Genomic DNA, 19,559 nt, shown 5'->3' on the forward strand with positions numbered 1-19,559 from the left:
AGGCGCACGTGCCCCCCCCCCAGAAGGTCCAGAATTACACTAATTACAGGATTGGAGGGGCAAAAAATACCGATGAGGGAACCGTATTTTTATGGAAAAAGTGGTTTTTCGCAATAAATTTAGGTTTTTTGCTTGTTTTGAGATTTTGTTTGTTTTGCTTTTCGAATTTTGTTTTTATGCCTGGAATCAATTTTTAAACCTGGGCACAGAGAAGGAGTAGACGGATAATAGGTAAACGAAAAAAAAGTCTTATGACTCAATGTAAGTCTTTACTTATTGGTTACAAGTTATAAATGCGCTGTCAGTGTCTTAAAAAAATTTACGAATTAATGGGCAAATTTGTATTATAACATTCTCCTTTAATGAGCGACAAAACTATTGCAAAATGTGCAATATGCTCTTAGACAAATAAAAAAATAAAAAAAATCACAAACCAATATAATTAACAGTGACATGACAAGACAAGTTTTTAACTAAAAGTTTTACAATGAAATGACATTCGCTCTATTCAATACTCCATAAGTCTAAACGCAGGTTAGTAGTAGTAGATGTAATGACCGGAACAACTTTTATTTTTACAGCAAGTGAAATTGAACTAATCAAACAAATTATAGAAATGAAATAAAATTATGTTGCACCACTCCCATTCAAGTTATGTCAAATATGTCAAGCTCAATTCAAGCTTGATCAAAATTGTCTAATTCGTCTGTGTTTGGACTAAGTCTACTGCAATTGGTAGCAAAAATGTATGAAATTTCGGGAGCCGGAAGTTCCCTTTCGATCCTCATCGTGGAACCCGTTTGGAATTTTGTTTTAATTGCTCGATGTTTCTTTACCTTTGTCTAGTCATTTTTGTTTTGTTTTTTAGATCCTCTTTTGACTGTAAAATACCTATCAAAGTCTAGCTTTTGGTACTTCATGGATTCGTTGTTTCAAGCCAGTTTTCTATGTGGACTGCTTTTGTTTTGGCTCTGTATCTACCATGGTCTAAGACAGGTAAAATTGATTTTGTTTTATGAGATAAATTAATTTTATAGATAATTTTTTTTATTTGCTATATTGAAAAATAAAATTTTATTTAAAAGGACATCACTGTATGACGAAGCGAACAATGGTGGTAGGAAAAAGCTGGGGGATAGGGCTTTTGTTGGTTAAGAGCCAACATGGGAGCGTGATTGTGTGCGGAGGTCAGTGAAGTGCTGGAACAAAGGGGGGTAGAAAAAGAGAGGTAGTGGCTTTGAGGGTCAGTCTAAGGAAAGAGTTGAGTTCTCAAATATCTCTCTCTTTCTCTTTTTATGTCTCAAAGAGTGTATGTGTGTTTTGTTTATGGGAAATGTGAAAGCTGTTCTAGGGCAATGTTCTTTTTCATCAAAGCTCTTTGGTTGTATTTTTCAGTTGTTTTTCTTTTTTTACAGTAAAACCATCTAATTAATGTGACTTTTTTTAAGAATGAAAGGAGCTTCCTGATTTTCTATTTTCCTAAAATAACCGTGGTTGGAACACTTTGGCTCTTAGCAGTTATTGTTGAAACGACCCAGAATTCAAGGGAATTAGAAGATCCAACTTATAGCTATATGCTTGACTCTACCCATCTTTTGGTAATATATTTATTATTCTTACTTTACTTACTGTAGGCTATTGTACTGTAATCTACCCTTTGATTTTTAGTCTGGGTGGCTGGAATTGCAATGGAAAAAGGGAAGATACAAAAGCTGCAGTTTAATCAATTTTTAGAGTTTCCCCCGGATATAAAATCCCCGATAAAAAAACAAGAAAAAACTAGAACAAAATCTATAGCCGTATCATAGTTGTTCCCTTAGGCTTATCTCAAAGTGAAAACATCTATCTAGATTGGATATATTAAATTTGAAGTCCGGTATGTTCTTGAATTAATTCAGTGACTAGAGTTAATTAATAGATCATTTAAAGGATTAAGTTAGGAATAAATAAATAACAGTGGACTTTTGGTAAACTTGACGTAGATTCTTGAAATTCCGTAAGGACATAAGCTGGATTGAACTATGAATCTAATTAGATTGCGCAACAAGTGAAACTGAGTGAATTAAGAGATTAAGAAATATTATTAATTTTGAGCATTTAAAGAGTATAGACGCAAAGTGATTAAATAGAAAATTAACGTGACTCTAATTGGTGAGCAGGAGAAGGGCAGATCCTCCAGTCCATCAGAATCAATATTTCCCTTTTAATAATGCCTAAATATTATTATCCTGGATGTAGAAACCCAGCAACCAGTGGGACAGTTCAGTGCACTAAATGCAGCCAATGGTGGCACCCCAAATGTGCAAAGATTAATCTTGGTTTAAGAGAGAAGTTAAAGAAATGGCTTTGCTTAAACTGTGATTTTCCCACTTCCCCTTTGATTACAAGTGATGAAAAACTTTCTGGCAAAGTTACGCAAAAAGCAAGCCCTAGATCTGTTGCGAAAAACACGCCTACAGTTACTCCCAGGTCCTCCAATCCCCACGCAACGACAATAACTAGGCCCAGCATAAAACAGAAAACTCCCTGTGTCGATTGTGGAGAATATATACGAGAAATTTCAGCGTTAAGAAATAAATGCTCTACCCTTGAGAATGAACTTTCAGCCCGTGATTCTGTTATCGATAAGCTTGACAATGAAGTCAGGTCTGTTTCTGAAAAGCTTGCGATTGGTATGCAAGAATGCCGTAAGCTAGAAATTTTAGTCGACGAAAAAAAAAAAAACAATCGATTCTCTGAAGATGCAGATAAATCAGTTTCAAAACCGGTTTCCGCTGGATCAAATCCCAAGCGGCCATAAACTTGGCACCCAACCAGCCACCCAAAATAACCAACGCGAAACGAATGCTGTAAGTGTGGCGTCAGTTAAAGCGGATATGCCCCTTCCAAGTGCGGTGAATAATAACATTAGCATAGCTGCAAGTGATGAGAATAATGTGATTCCGATTGACAAGTTACAGGAAGAGGACTTACACATCATTTTCGACAATATAATCACGCCACCATGTAAAGATTGTTGGTTCTTTCAGAATGGTCTTTGCAAGAAGGGAAATTTGCTAGTTGCAAATTTGCTCATGAAAATAAAGCGCCTCTGATAAACAAAAATACAGTTTAAACTTGCCCTGAACAGCCCAAGTTAAAAGGGGTATGTAAATTTTTCAAAGAAAGAGCATGTAAATTTGGTATTCACTACCAGTTCCTAAATCCATGTTATAGTTTCCTTGCCAAGTCATGTAGTAGTATTAAATGTGTCCTTGATCATATAAAGATGTGCCCTCGTTTTAGATGCTTAGATGAAAATTGTAGACTAGCGCATTTTAACCGTACTGACCCAAGCTCATCAAAAAATGCCCCCCTTCGACGACGCAAACAGCAGAAAATCCAAAACAAACCCTCTTGGGGTCTAGAAAAGAGGGGACACTCTTGGGTTCAAATGCAGGTCACCTTCCTGGGGAATCAAGCAACCCTTTTCAGTACACCACCCCTCCTATGACACATCTCAGGAGCCTCTTAGACCCCATCCCTCCTCCTCCCCCATCTATCCATTTTCATCAACAGCCAATCAACAACCAGCTCCGTCCTTATTCTATTCCCCCTCCCCTTCATCCCTTTCCCTGCAGAAGGAAAAACTTGGTGGTGACTTCAGTTTAAATAATCCTGTTGCTGCTCCAGTCGCGATAGGGGGCAAGAAATTCCAAAATAAATCTTTTTCCCGGGAGTTTCACGACAAACGTTACGTATTTCCTTCTTTCCTTTACAGTAACACCGAAAATTTAAATCTAGCGAAATTTACTGAACTTCAGACCACGGCTCAAATGCTTGGCTCTTCCGTTATCTGTGTTTCCGAGGTCCACCGGCAAGATCTCAATTTATTAAGGGTTCTTAGCTTTTCTTCTTTTATGGAACTTCAGCCTGATAACCATCCTCTTGGGAAAAAAAAGAAGAAGGACTTATTACCCTCGTGCACGAAGATTTTAAATCTCAGCTTTTAAATATACCTTTTCTTGAAGATAATGATGAAATTATTTGGGTCAAAGCCCAACCTAAGCGGCTCCCTAGGCCACTCTCTGCCATAGCATTGTCCGTTTTCTAATTTTCACCTGGTCAGCCAGCTGCAGCAAAAAAAGATTTGTGGGAGAAGCTGCAGGAATCGAAAGATTACGTTCAGAGAACTCACCCATATTTTGGAGTAGTAATTCTAGGAGATACTAACGAACTCGATAGAAAATTGCAGGCCAGGTCACTTCACCTTAAAACTCTAGTCGATTTCCCAACAACTAAGGGGAATATTTCTCTGGAAGTAATCCTGACAAATCTTTTGGAATATTACCAGAATCCAAGTAAACTAGCACCACTTGGTGAAAGTTATCATTATATGTTACAGTGGAACCCCTTGGAAAAAGTAAAAATTAAATATTCAGTAACCGAAGTTACTTCAAGGCGGATCACTGACCATAGTGTGCTGCAATTCGGTGACTGGATAACAGGAGAAAACTGGGTCGCGGTCTCTTCAGCTAAAGACTTGGATTCCAAGTAGAAGAATTCCATAATAAGGTAAATTCAAAATTTCTCGAGTGCTTTCCCGAACGTAAGACTAAATTCTGTTCTAGTGATAAACCATACGTAAATTCAAAAATAAAGCAACTGATAAAACATAAATTGTACCTAATACGAGAGGTCAAGAGAACCAAGCAAAACAGTTGGCAAACCAAATAACATGGAAAATCAAAAACGCACAAGCAAATTACTATAAAAATGAAGTTGACCATCTTTTGGAGTCCAAACCGTCGCAGTTTTTCAGTAAAGTAAAAAGTTTGACTGGCAAAAGTTCTCAACCAGTTGACTTCATGAAGGAGGAGCCTCTAGAGAAAACCGCGAATGATTTAAATGCCCATTTTGCTTCGATTGTGCAGTCTTACCCCCCTCTTCCACCCGAGGATCCTCCAGTAAGTTTAACTACTCCTTCAAATGATAATTTAATTGCTGATATTTCATCGGTAATTATAATCCGTAATCTCTCTTCGTTAAAAAGAACTTCCGTTGCCCCTTTTGACATTCCAGTTGCTCTCATTAAAGCGTTTGCTAAAGAATTATCATTTCCCCTGTAGATAATTTTCAATAATATAACAAAAACAGGATATTTTCCAAAGAAATGGAATAAAGGATTTATTACTCCCATTCCAAAGAAAATGATTTCTCTGGTGTCCGGCCGATCACAGTTACGTCAGTTTTTAGCAGAATATACGAAAGCTTTGTTGCCGCATGGCTGAAAAATATCTTTTGAAAGTAACTGATCGGAAGCAATTCGTTAATATTCCTAAGTGTTCAACAATTCATTAATTTGTTGGTTTAACTGGTTTTATTTTTAAATTCCTTGGTGGACATGGAAAAAGGATAATTTCAATTACATTTGGTTTCAGAAAAGCATTTCACCTTGTTCATTATAGAATCCTTTTAGAAAAAATGGATGAAAAAAATATACCCAGCTTTATTATTAAAATCATCAAGAGCTTCTTAAGAAATAGAGAGCAAACTGTGAAGTATAAAGACCAATTTTCCACTTCTCTGCCAGTTTTTTGTGGAATTCCACAAGGAACTGTAATCGGGCCGCTGGGCTTCCTCCTCATGATAAATGAATTGCTGCTGAGCTGGAAGGCAGATGGAAATACCTTGACGACTTGTCCTTAAGGGAAATCGTATATAAGGATTGGAAGAGCAATGCTGCTGGTTTCATCGACCAAGTTACCTCAGAGGCGGCTGAACTAAACATGGTCGTGAATAAAGACAAATGCTCGGTCAGAATATTTTCTTTTCTTCAGAATACTCAACCGTCTTTCGAACCTCCTATCGCTTCTTAGCTAATAAGCCATAAAATAACTTTACTTGGTGTGGTGATTTCTTCTGACCTCTCATGGCGGGAGAATACAAAGACAATTGTAAAAAAAGCTAACGGCGCAATCCAATGCTAAAAACACTAAAAAAATTTCGAGTTCCTAAGGACAAGCTGAAACTGTTATTTCACACTTTCATCCGCCCCTTAGTTGAATATGCTTGTCTGGTTTGGCACTTTGCCCTTACCCAGGATGAAATTGATAAAATAGAACGAGTTCAGAAAAGATCACTGCAAATCATTTATGGCGGTTCCCTTCTACCTTACTCCTTTTACCTACAGGAATTTAATCTTGAATCCCTGTCTTCCCGCCGAGGAAATTTATGCCAAAGATTTGGCTCCTCCCTCCTTCAACATCCCATCTGCCGATTATTCCTTTCCCCACCTTTTGTCCCTATAAGATCTCGTCCCCCCAGGGAAGTGGCTGAGAAGGTTCCAAAACTGACCTCAGCCCACTGTAACACCATGCGCTACAGTAAAAGCTTTGTGCCAAGCTTTGTGAAATATTACAATGATCTCTATTGTTTTTATTGATCAGTTTATTTTATCATGACGAAGTTTTATCAGACAATTTTATTCTCAATCTCAAGTGTTTTTATCCTTTATTTTATTTATCCTGAGTTTTATCAGACAACTTTATTTTGCTAATTATGATTAATTATGACATAGTTTGAAACCCCTTGAAAATACAGTAGGGTTGAAAGGAAATATGCATCATTGGCATCACCATGGTCGATAAACCCCTATTTAGATGTTTTCAGCCCCCCATGTACGAGTCCCTTTGTTTTTTCTCCGCCACTAGTGGGCCACTGAAACATCGTAGAGAGCTGTGAAAGGGCTTATTAGAAAGCTAATGCTACCATCCACGAAGTTTTTTTTTCTTATAAAATCGTCTGTTTATACTTTTTTTTAATTCAAAGATATATGGTTTGGACCAAATAAGTGAGCAAAAGAATAGTTTATAGCCGTGCTAAACATAGTTTGGTAAACCATTTCAGATTACACAGAACTGGGAGAAGGAGGATTCAGGGGCTGGGAGCTAAGAGAATGGGAATGATTAAGTTGGAAATGGGTCTGCTTTTAAGCCTTGCTATTTTTTTATTTTTTTTGATAAATTGCTTCATTCACATTCTTGGACCTCAAATACAAATACTCCATGGAAAGCAAGGATTTTGTGTTACGCCTCGGGACAATGAAAAGAAGACATATTATGATATTTCATGTCACTATTCGATATGGTTTGGTCGACAATCGTATGTTGGAAAGTGGTTGTCAAAAATTGTAAAAATACAAAATAAGATGTTATTAGTAGAAAGGAAAATTAAATTGAAAGAAATAAAAAGTGAAGGAATTCTCTTTATGTGTACTACAAAAACATGCACTTGATGATGGTGTCCCCTCAGATGATTTTCCAGTATTAGAAAACAGAAAGCCAATGCCAAATCTACAGAATAGGCGAGAGTTGGTTAGGTTGTGATTACAAGTTGAAATATCGATAAAAATAATATGGTACCGTATACACACGAATATTTTATTAGGTAATAGTGTAAGTAGATGGAAAAATTTCATTTATGGTATCCATCAGTTTTCGTTAGAGAGATTCTACCTGCCAACTATGGTTGAGGGGCTATCAAAGAGTTTGTGGTAAGATCTGTAAGCAAGGAGTGATTCGGCTCAATTGTAGCTGAAACTTTCAAAAAGGCATTTTGATAACAATGTATATGTTAGGACCATTGGTCCTAGTTTGTTTCAGATAAATGCCCTTCCCAGATTCTTTTCTTTTGGTCCCTTAATTATTCTCTTCCTCCAAGTAATAATTATTAATTTTCATTTAAGTTTGGTGGCGCCATTTTCTGTCCTTCTCTAATTGCGTAGTTGGTTACACAGACCACGAGGCATTAAGTGCGCAGTTGGGGATGATTGACCAGTAATTAGTAAGCCTTTGGATTGGCTGGAAAAATTCACCCACCACCCATCGCAGGCACATGGCCGGCTGAGTTAGCTGGGGAAAATTTGAAATATGTTTTTAGTTCCGTTTGAGTTCCTTTTGTAGCGTGACTGAATACAGTAAGATTTTTTATACTATATAATCTTTGACTTTTAGCCTAGGTAGAGTCCAAGGAGATAGTTAGAAACATTACCGGTAACCCTTGGCCTTAAAGTGGCCCCTGGGACCATTCGATCACGCTATCGTACCCTAAGACAGGGTATTTTGTAAATCGGGAACTGACATACCCGATAGATACGGAACCGCTGGGGTAAGCGCGGGAATCCCACTAATATTTGGGCCGACAAGGGGTTCTCCCCCTCGAGTAAGTGGCATAGCAACCTTTTTGCGCCATTTTTGCACCAATAAGTGGTGACGCTAGCAGTGGATGTTTTAGTAAGAGGAGACTTTGGTGATATCGGAAATCTCCTATCGTTAAAAGCGACTTCTTTAACAGTGGGAAAATTACAAAATTACACTAAGATGGAAAAATATACAACTTCGTTGACTACCGGGGGAGGTGGACCGGCCCGTAAAACAAATTGGGAGGCTACGCCGCCCTGTCGGAAAAACGAAATGCTTGATACGCCTGTTCAAAATGTTGATAATCCACAAAAATGGGATGCGGAAGTAAAAATACAAAATAATATTGAAAATAAGTCGCGTGAGAATGATTTTTCTGAAAAATTCCTAGAAAATGGAAAACTTAAGAATACTTATAGTGGATATGAGACGCTAACAAGTACAGGCCAAAACGAAGCGCTGATTGTACCACAGAAAAAGGAGACGAAATTTATTGTACGCGCTTTTCCTCGTAGAGTTCGAGAAATTTTAGTACAATATGAAAAACCAAATGTCGGAGTTCAGTTCCCATTTGATGACGAAATATTTGTTTCTGCGGTAAAAGTAAAGAAAATTAAGAGAGAAAAAAGATGCAAAACGGAACTACAATAAAGAAATGCAGTCAAAGATAGTGGACACTGGAGTCCAATTCAGATTTTATGACCATTGATTTAATGCTACTGCAAAAAAAAAGAAAACTAAGAGGGAGAAAAAAGATATTAAACGGAGCTAAAATGAAGTAATGCAGTCAAGGATGGTGGACACTGGAGTCCAAATCAGATTTAACGATGATTTATTATTTTGCGCGAATGACAAAATTGAGAAAAGTAGAGATGAAAAGAGAAGTGTAAAAAAGAGACAAAATTTTGAGATTCAGCCTGCAGTGGCGAAAAGTAAAAAAAGGTTGGATGGACTGTGCCTTGATAACATAAATAATAGGGGGGAAAAAGAGGTCTAAGATCCATGGGGAATAAAAGAAGATGATTACAAAATAGAAATGAATGACCTACAACAGGTTGGGGGAAAGTTGGGAGATATTGAATGTCGAGTCGGATAGGAAAAACTTGGGAAGGAATCTGAGATTAGTATTATCAACTCAAAAGATATGTCGATCCTTTATGAGGGGGTGGAATCCCTTGGGGAAGATTCCCTGCGGGAAGTCGCGAAGGATAGCCCTTTTCCTCAATGCACAACTGGCGGACAAGTTGTGACCCCTTTACCGAGGTTTTGCCTCTGATCTGGAGTCCTTGGGGGATACTCTCTCCCAGTCACTTCATACTTCACCCAAACCTTTGTCCAGTGACCCTATTCATAGTTGTTATTCTTCATGGGAACCGACAATTATTTCCGGCAAATTGTATTCAGTGAGAGATGTATCCAAATTTCATTTTCAATTAGCATCCACGCATATTCTGCATTTGATTATCCCAGGGGAGGGAACCCAGAAAAAAAGCGATCCATGGTTTGCTCAAAATTTTACTTCATTCCCAGTATCCTTATCGTATTCAGAGGCCTGTGTATTTTTGGCGTGGGACTATTTCAAATTATGGCAAGGGGCAATTTACTTTTTTATTGAGATGTGGGGTTATTTCCACAGATGGAAATTAAGAGGCTAGTGCAGCCAATTTTTCATGATGGCTGGAATTATCAAATGCGCCAGAAACTAATTCTCTGCTCTTCTCAAATGTAAATTGGTGAGAGCGAGAAAATTTTTGTTTTTGATTGTGCGGCGCACAATGAATTTCTACTAATCTTGGAAACTTCAATTTTCAAAACCTAATGCGGATGCTATACGATCTAGACCATAGTGGTTCTACGGCAGAGACGTGTGGATGACGACGAATCCTGAGCCAAGCGGTGGAAGTGCAGGCACTGGTGGAAGAAAGAAGAGAAGATACAAGTTTGGTGATTTTAAGTTTACTGTTATTTATTTTAAGTCTGAGTTTCCAGCCAATCCACCGGAGTAGCGGTCATTTATCTTAGGAGGGAGGTGTTAGGACCATTGGTCCTAGTTTGTTTCAGATAAATGCCCTTCCCAGATTCTTTTTTGGTCCCTTTATTATTCTCTTTCCCCAAGTAATAATTTTTAATTTTCGTTGCGCCATTTTCTGTCCTTCTTTAATTGCGTAGTTGGTTACACAGACCACGAGGCATTAAGTGCGCAGTTAGGGATGATTGACCAGTAATTAGTAAGCCTTTGGATTGGCTGGGAAAATTCACCCACCACCCATCGCAGACACGCGGCCGGCTAAGCGAGCTGGGGAAAATTTGAAATGTGTTTTTAGTTCCGTTTGAGTTCCTTTTGTAGCGTGACTGAATACAGTAAGATTTTTTATACCATATAATCTTTGACTTTTAGCCTAGGTAGAGTCCAAGGAGATAGTTAGAAATATTACCGGTAACCCTTGGCCTTAAAGTGGCCCCTGGGACCATTCGATCACGCTATCGTACCCTAAGGCAGGGTATATTGTAAATCGGGCACTGACATACCCGATAGATACGGAACCGTTGGGGTAAGCACGGGAATCCCACTAACATTTGGGCCGACAAGGGGTTCTTCCCGTCGAGTAAGGGGCATAGCAACCTTTTTGCGCCATTTTTGCACCAATAAGTGGTGACCCCTGTGCCTTACACGCCCAATAGTATACATCTAAAGAATTGGCTTTTTATGATAAATCCAAATATATAAAATTTATTAAGTTTAATGTTACCCATCTAAAGCTACAAGCCTGGAAAAAGTTTCCTGGTTTTCGAAAAAGGGGGAACACCCCTAGAGAGTCATGCAATCTCAATGAAAATCACACAATCAGTTTCAACATACCAAAGGACCTTACTGTTGAGCTTTCAAGTGCTTATATACACAAATGTAGAATTTAGTGGGTTCTTTTTTGCCAGAAGAAAGATCCCAGATGCGTGTTTATTTGTGTGTTTATTTTTTTCCCAGGGGTAATCGTATCGAGCTAATGGTCTAAGAAGATCGGGAAAGGGATCATTCGAGCAGAACTTAAAAGTTCTGGTGTCCTTTATAATTAACGAAAAAGATTGGAAGGCCAATAACCCCTTCCCACGCCCCTCACTTACCCAAAGACATACTATCCCAATTTTGATAAAGCCGTTTGGTTTGGAATAGTTAAAAGATCCAATAACTAAGACTCTGGAAATGACATGACCCCCCACAGCGTCTAGGAATGGGATTTAAGTTATGCAATTTCCCTGTTGTCTAAATTTCTTATTTGCTATTTGGGAATATACGAACAGTTTGTTTTTTTTTTGGGGGGGGGGATTTCTCAATGGGAAGAAAAGTTTGCGGGGAGCATTGCCTAGGGAAAGTTTTATTTGGGGAGGGGGAATTACTCGCATGATTTGAAAAATAGATGGTAATTAAACAAAAAAAAAAAGAAAAAAGATTTTTCAACTGAAAGCAAGGAGCAACAGTAAAACATAAAACGAACAGAAATTATTAAGTATATGAGGAGATCTGTCCTATCTTCATCCCTCGCTCTTTACGCTAAAGTTTGACTTTTATCCCAATTAGAACGACTCTTGAAACCCAAGGACTGCTGAAATTGAATGAGAAGTATTTTTCAAGAACTTTTAAGATGTTTGCGTAAATAGCAGGGGTTGAGGAAGGGGCAGCCCCTCTCATATACGGAATGATTTCTGTTTGTTTTATGTTTTAATGTTGCTCTTAACTTTCAGTTGAAACAAAACTTTTTTTTATAAGTCGATCACGGCTGTGGTAAAATGCTGAAAACATGAAAGCCTAAATTAACGTTAACAGTTTATCAAATGGAAATAAAATTCCATATATAAGATACGAAAGCAAATGCATCGTGTTTTTTAAGGGCTGCTTTTCGATTTTTGGAAGCCAAGTGCTGTCTCGGCCTTGTAGCGCTATATGAATGAAGCAACCAACAAACGGAACGGTCTATTGAGCATAATAATTATAATAAATCAGATGCTGGAAATCTGCAACAAAGCACGAACTAACCTATGGATCTATCAACGATTAAACAGTTCATGGTAACGAACTGTAAGTAAAGAGCGCCTCGGCTCAATAGTAACCGAAATTCTAAAAAACAAAATTTTGATATCAATAGATACATCCAAAGAAGCAGCTTATTAGGCTAAATCCAAATATTCATCAAATTTAGTGTTACTCATTAAATGCTGCGAGCCTGAGAAAATTGGCTTTGTTTTTGACAAAGAGGGGGAGGGGGTAGGAAACGCCCACTAAAAGTCATGGAATCTTAATGAAAATTACACCATCCAATTAAGCACATTAGAGAACCCTAATAAGTATTTTTCAAATGAAAATTTGCTGAGAAGAATTTTTAGGGCTGAATCGTCCGCAAGAAATTTTACTGGGGGGCGGAGATTTTCAGCGAGGATTGAGCTGTCCAGAGGATACTTTATGTCAGACAAAATTTACACGCAGGAGTTTCTTGTGAGGGCGGAGATTTTTCAGGGAGGGTGAACTAGATTTATCGGCATTATTTGAAAAACAATCAAAAATTAGATAAAATAAAAAAGTTTTTTTTAACTGAAAGTAAGGAGCAACATTAAAACTCAAAAATGAAAGAAAATATTCTGTATATAAAGGGGTTCCCCCCCCTCCTCAATACCTTGCTTTTTACGCTAAAGTTTGACTGTTTGTCCCAGTTGTTTAAGAACGTGTCCTGAAAGACAACGGCTGTTTAATTGTTATAGGAAGCTTTTTTTAATGCTAAAAGCTTTAGCGTGAAAGCAAAGTATTGAGGAGGGGGGCAACCCCTTCGTGTAATTCCTGTTTATTTTGAATTATAATGCTGCTCCTGATTTTCAGTTAAAACTTGTTTTTCCATTTAATTAATTAAAACAAAATCAAAAATGAAGTTTTTCAAAGAAAAGTAAAGGCCATTTTAAACTTAAGATCAGCAGATACAAATACCTGTTAAAATTCAAACTCAAAACGACCAGAAATTACTATTATAGAATAAATGAAACCCAAAACGAACAGAAATTAAATAAACAACCATAGAAAAAAACATACAACAAGTAATAATGTAAATGAACAGATAAATTTTAAAGCGAGTAATGCTTAAATTGAATATGCAAATCAAGCTTAAAACGAAAAAAAATATTTTGCTATTGAAATGTAAATGAAACCCAAAACGAACAGAAGTTAAATAAACAATCGATGCAAACAAACATACAATAGATATTAATGTAAATGAATAAATTCAACTTAAAAAGAGTTAAACTTACAATAAATATGTAAATAAAGCTTGAAACGAACAAATACCACTACAAACAAGAGTTTGGGTATAGTCTCCTTCTCTTACTGTAAAAGTCTCAAACCTACTGCGTCATTGGCGCTTTACTGAAAACTAATTATATTACAAATATTTTCTTTTGTACTTAATATTGAAAATAAACATTAAAATTACAGTAAACTTTTGAACTGATGAGCTTTTAGCAATTAATATCATTATACATTAGATATTCAGTTTAATTTATTAGTTCTTTCTAAAATTGTTCAAGACTAATATAGTTTTACTACAAACAAGAGTTTGGATACTGCCCCCTTCCTTAACTGTCAAAACCTAAAACCTACTGTGTCATTGGCGCTTCCCTGAAAACGAATTATACTGCAAATATTTTCTTTTCCAGTTCTTACAGCATTGAAAATTAAAATGAAATAACAGTGAAATAAAATCTTGAACTGATGGATCTTTCAACAATTAATATCATTATATATCAAATATTCAATTTGTGTGTATACTTTCCAAGACTGTTCAAGACACATATAGTTTTCAGTAAAGTGCCAATGACGCAGTAGGTTTTAGACTTTTACAATGAGAGAAGAAGGTGATACCCAAACTCTAGTTTGTAGTGATTTTTCTTCGTTTCAAGCTTGATTTGCATATTTAATTTAAGTTTCACTCGTTTTAAGATTTATTTATTCATTTACATTAGTATCTACTGTATATTTGCTTCATTGATTTTTTATTTAATTTCTTTTCGTTTTGGGTTTCATTTATGCTTCAATAGCAAAATATGGTTCTTCGTTTTAAGCTTAATTTGCATATTCAATTTAAACATTACTCGCTTTTTTTTCAATCAAATGGCATTTTCATTCAAATGAGCCCTTTCTGAAGTTTATACGAGCATCTCTTCTATAAGAACCATATATGCCACCAGGCCATAACTTACAACGCCTGTCCCCGGGCCCTCGGGGGTTGTCTTAACCCCAGAGTTTTAATATCTGATGTTTGAACTATTTTTAACAAAATGGTCACCTCAAGATTTTATTGGATGGGTTTGGGGAAAAAGGTGTGGAGGGGGGGGTAGATGTCCTACGATCTCTATTGACTCTGAGAAAGTGAACTAGAACATTTGATTTCCAATCAAATGAACCCTCTCTGAAGATTATACGAGTATGCCTTTCACAAGAACCATATATGGCTCCAGGACATAACTTATAACCTCTGCCCCCCGGGCCCTGGAGGGTTGTGTCGACGCCGGAGTTTCTGTTACCTGACCTTTGAACAACTTTAAAAAATGGCAATCTCAAAATTTGTATCGGATGGGTTTGGGGAAAAAAGGGCGCTGGGGTGGGGCTACTTGCCCTCCGATCTCTTTTGACTCTTAAAAATTGAACTAGAACTTTCAATTTCCATTCAAATGATCCCCCTCTAAAGTTAATACAAGCACGCCATCCATAAGAACCATATATGGCCCCAGGGCATAACTTGCAACGCCTGCCCCCGGATCCTGGGGGGTTGTGTTGACACTGGAGTTTTTGTTACCTGACCTTTGAAGTATAATTAACAAATTAGCTATCTCAAAATTTTTATCGGATGCACTTGGGGGAAAAGGGGTGTGGGGGGATAGTTGCCCTATGATCTCTTTTGACTTTTAAAAACAGAACTAGAATTTTCTATTTCCAATTAAATGAGCCCTCTCTGTAGTTTTTACGAGTATCCCTTCCATAACAGCTATATATTTCCTCTGGGCATAACTTACAACGCCCACCCCGGGCCCTGAAGGATGGTTTTGACCCCGGACTTTTCGTTATATGATCTTTGAACCATTTTAAAAAAAATGATTCTCTCAAAGCTATTATCGGATGGGTTTGAGGAAAACAGGGCTTGGAGGGGAGGGCTAGTTGCCCTCTGATCTCTTTTGACTCTTAAAAAGGGAACGAGAACTTTCAATTTCAAATCAAATAATTCCTACCCAAAGTTTATACGAGCATCCCTTCAATAAGAACCATATATGCCCCGAGAGCATTACTTACAACGCCTGCCACCGGGCCCTGGGGGTTTGCGTCGACACCGGAGTTTTCTTGTCTCACCTTTGAACTATTTTTAACGAAATGGCTATCTCAAAATTTTTATCGGTTGGGTTTTGGGAAAAAAGGGTGTGTGTGGGGGGAGGGCTAGTTGCCCCTGGATATCTTTTGGATCTTTAGAAGTGAACTAGAACTTTCAATTTCCAATCAAACGAGCCCTCTAAAGTTTATACGAGCATCCCCTTTCTTAAGAACCATATACGCCCCCAGGACAACACTTACAACGCATACCCCCCAGGCCTTGAGGGTTTGTGTCGACACCGGAGTTTTTGATATCTAATTTTTGAACTATTTAAAAAAAAATGGCTCTCAAAATTCGTAGTGGATGGGTCTGGGGAGAAATGGCGTGTGAGGGGGGGGGGGGGGTAGATGCCCTTTGATCTCTTGACTCTTAAAAAGTGAACTAGAACTTTCAATTTCCAATCAAATATAGTCTATGAAGTTTATACGAACATCCCTTTCATAAGAACCATACGTGCCCTCAGGGGTTAACTTAGAAAGTTTGCATCCGGGTCCTGGGGGGTTTTATTGACACCGGAGTATTTTTTTTCTGACCTTTGAACTATTTTTTACAGCATGGCTATCTAAAAATTTTCATCGGATGGTTTGGGAAAAAAGGCGTGGGGAAGGGGGCTAGTTGCCCTCGGATCTCTTTTGACTCTTAAAAAGTTAACTAAAACTTTCAATTTCCAATTAAATGAGTCCTCTCTGAAGATTGTACGAACATCACTTTCATAAGAACCATATATGCCCCAGGGCATAACTTACAACGCCTGCCCCCGTTCCCTGGGGGGTTGTGTCGACACCTGAGTTTTTGTTATCTGAATTTTGAATTATTTTTAACAAAATGACTATCTAAAAATTTTTATCGGTTGCATTTGAGGAAAAAGGGGCATGGGGGGGCTAGCTTCCCTCTAATCTCTTTTACCTCTCAAGAACTGAACTAGAACTTTCAATTTCCAATCAAATGAGCCCTCTATGAAGTTTTTAGGAGCATCCCTTCCATAAGAACCATATAGTCCCCCAGGGCATAACTTACAACGCCTGCTCTCGGGCCCTCGGGGGTTGTGTCGACCCCTGAATTTTCACTTTTGGTAACGGTCTTAAAACTTTTATTTTTCATATTAATGATTAAATTCATCATCATGAATCATGGAATTATAAACTGGACTATCAAAAAATAATGGCCATAATAAATTGAATCTTAATTTACTGCAAACCAATGCATTTGACTGCACAAAAGCTAAGGATGTGGAAGCTGGTTATTTATTTTAAAACGAATTATTCTTAACTGACTAAGATTACGCCTAGTCGAAACTTAATATCTTTCACTTATTCAATCTTTCTGTAGTTTTTCTCTATTATTTTTAGGGGTTGAAAGTGACGTTTTGTCTGTGTGCAAGTGCATATGTGATTTACCTTGCAGTGCTCCTTCTCAAAGCTTATGTGGAACTTGGAATGATGAATATTTTCGGTAAGTTGCCTCATTTATTAACCTAAAGACACAGGAAAAAACAGACTATATCATACTCTTCCGTAAGGCTCTATGACTGAGAAATACAGCAGGAGACGAGAAACAAAAAGAAATGCTGCTCTTCTAAACCACAGAAAGAATGCTTCAAAAGAGAGACAAAACAACAAACAGCAAAAACCAAAAGACTAGCAAACAAGATAAAAAAAAAGTAAAGAAATATTATTATTTTTCTTTTGTAGTCACCATTTTGTAGTACCATCGAGATGACGCTTTAAGTAATATGGCGTGCAATTCTTAAGTTCGTTTCTAAGTAAGTAAGTATATGCGGTCATAACCTAGATTTGCACCTTTAAGGGCCGAAGTTCTGAGGTTCCAAGTGCTGCCCATAAGGCTCGAGCGAGCGGAGAAAGGTAACGGTCGGTTTGCCAAAAGGTCAACGAACCGGGCCTTTCTGGATAATTAAAGGACAATGAAAGAATATACGTTCAAGATCAAGTAATGAGGGAGATTTATCTCGTTTTTAACGAACAGTTAACAAACAGAGTAATAATAAGTAAAGAAAAAAAAGGAAAAAGAAAAGAGAATGACAATGAAATGCAAAACAATATACACAACTACATAAAAGAAAGTCTTCCAGCAAATCGACTAAAACAGAGCAGATAAAATACACTTTAAGAAAATAACAGGTATGTCAATATAAAACGAACAGAAATTAATTAAAAAAAACTTTTTCCACAAAATAAGTTTTTCAAAAGAAAAGTAAAGAACTCCATTAAACAAAAAATGAGCAAAAATAAAATCAAATAATCTACCAAGCTCGAAACTACCACAAATCAGCATCGATAAATAAATGAAACCCAAAACGAACAGAAATTACAATAAATAACCGAGTCAAACTCAAAACGAGCAGAAATTAACATTAGTTGGGCGCAAAACCCCTATGCCCTCCCAAGGCCAGAACAAAATTTGCACTTCACTGAAAAAATACAAATGAATGTGCATTGTCAGTTTAGTATTACACTGATATTTAGTAATCACGATTTTAAAAATATTTGATTTATTAAAGTTATAAAAGTAAAAACATTTATATTTTTTTCATTAAAGTGCAAATTTTGTTCTGACCTTGGGAAGGCATAGGGGTTTTGCGCCCAATTTATGTTAATTTCTGCTCGTTTTGAGTTTGACTCAGTTATTTATTAGATTTTCTGTTCGTTTTGGGTTTCATTTATTTATCGATGCTGATTTGTGGTAGTTTCGAGCTTGGTAGATTATTTTATTTTATTTTTGCTAATTTTTTGTTTAATGGAGTTCTTTACTTTTCTTTGAAAAACTTATTTCGTGGAAAGTTTTTTTAATTAATATATAAACAATGGACAACTTATATGACGTACAACACTTGCCCCATGAGCTGTGGGGTTTTTGTTATCCCTTGAGGCATAGTTATTTGGATTTTTGACTATTTTAAACAACATGGCTATTCCAAAATTTTGATCAGATGTCTTTTGGGAGATTGCAGCTAAGAAGGGCATGAAAGGGGAACTGGTTGTCCTCAGACCACTTTTCAGCATCCCCCTCAACATGCCCTGAAAATTTAAACTTAGTTTAAGCCGTCTTCGAGATATTGCAGATATAACTTTTTGATAAACTGGATCCACTTTCATTTTGTTTAACGTTCCTTGAAGTTTCGCCTTAGTATACTTAGCCTTTTCGAACATACCCAAAATCAAACACTTCCCCTTTTCGTAATAATAAATCCTGCATTTACGAAAGCGAAAATTGTATAATTCAAAATCCTTTCCCTGGGGGCTGTGGAGGGATATTGCATACCAGGAGGAATGGTAACTAGACCTTTAAACTATTTTAAATAAAATTGTTTTTTCAAAATTTTGATCAGTATTTTGGAGAGGAGGCATCTAAAAAGGGCAAGGAGGGGCTGGTTGCCCTCCGATAGCTCTTCAACGTCACCTGCAATTTTCAACTCACTGCCCTCAGCCGTTCATTATATGTTGATGATACACCCTTCTGACAACCAGCATGCATATTGTCTGTTTTATTGTCTCCGCCGTCCCTCTCCAAATATGTGGGGGTATATACCATTAGGCCTGGTTATTTTGAATTTGGACTGTTTTGAGCAAGATGCCTGTCTCAAAATGTTGGTCGAATGTTTTTGGAGGAAGGGCATTGGAGGGGGCTGGAAGCCCTCCAACCACTTTTTAAAAGCCCCCTCAACATGTCCTGAAAGTCTTATCTTAATACCCTCAGCTGTTCTTAAATTTTGCAGATCCTCATTTCTGATGAACTGAATGCTCATAGTGCCTTTTGATTTGGTACAACATACCCCTCAACATTCTCCAAACTTTCAACTTAATATCCTTGGCCTTTCCGGATACACCCAGAATCAAACAGTTTCTCAATTCCTAATGATAGTTGCTGTATGTAAGCAATGGGGAAATTGCATAATTTACAATCCTTGCCCCAGGGCTATGGGGGCATGCCATCCCTAGAGGCATAGCTATTAGACCTTTTGACT

The 19,559-nt window shown here is 37.3% G+C and overlaps 1 protein-coding gene across 2 annotated transcripts in view; it reads left to right on the forward strand.

The window, feature by feature from the left end:
* LOC148955295 (transmembrane protein 181) overlaps positions 1-19,559 on the forward strand; it is an 85,243-nt gene that overhangs the window by 36,419 nt on the left and 29,265 nt on the right. Inside the window, exons 8-10 of one of the 2 annotated variants that reach the window (XM_089108134.1) lie at positions 869-996; positions 1,449-1,598; positions 16,927-17,029. In XM_089108134.1, coding sequence (XP_088964260.1) covers positions 869-996; positions 1,449-1,598; positions 16,927-17,029 — 381 coding nt within the window. The remainder of the gene's footprint in view (positions 1-868; positions 997-1,448; positions 1,599-16,926; positions 17,030-19,559) is intronic. The other variant, XM_089108135.1, reaches the window with a different exon arrangement.

Source organism: Artemia sp. Qi Xiang Cuo, chromosome 2 (assembly GCF_049724085.1).
Source record: "Artemia sp. Qi Xiang Cuo chromosome 2, ASM4972408v1, whole genome shotgun sequence".
NCBI lineage: Eukaryota > Metazoa > Arthropoda > Branchiopoda > Anostraca > Artemiidae > Artemia > Artemia sp. Qi Xiang Cuo.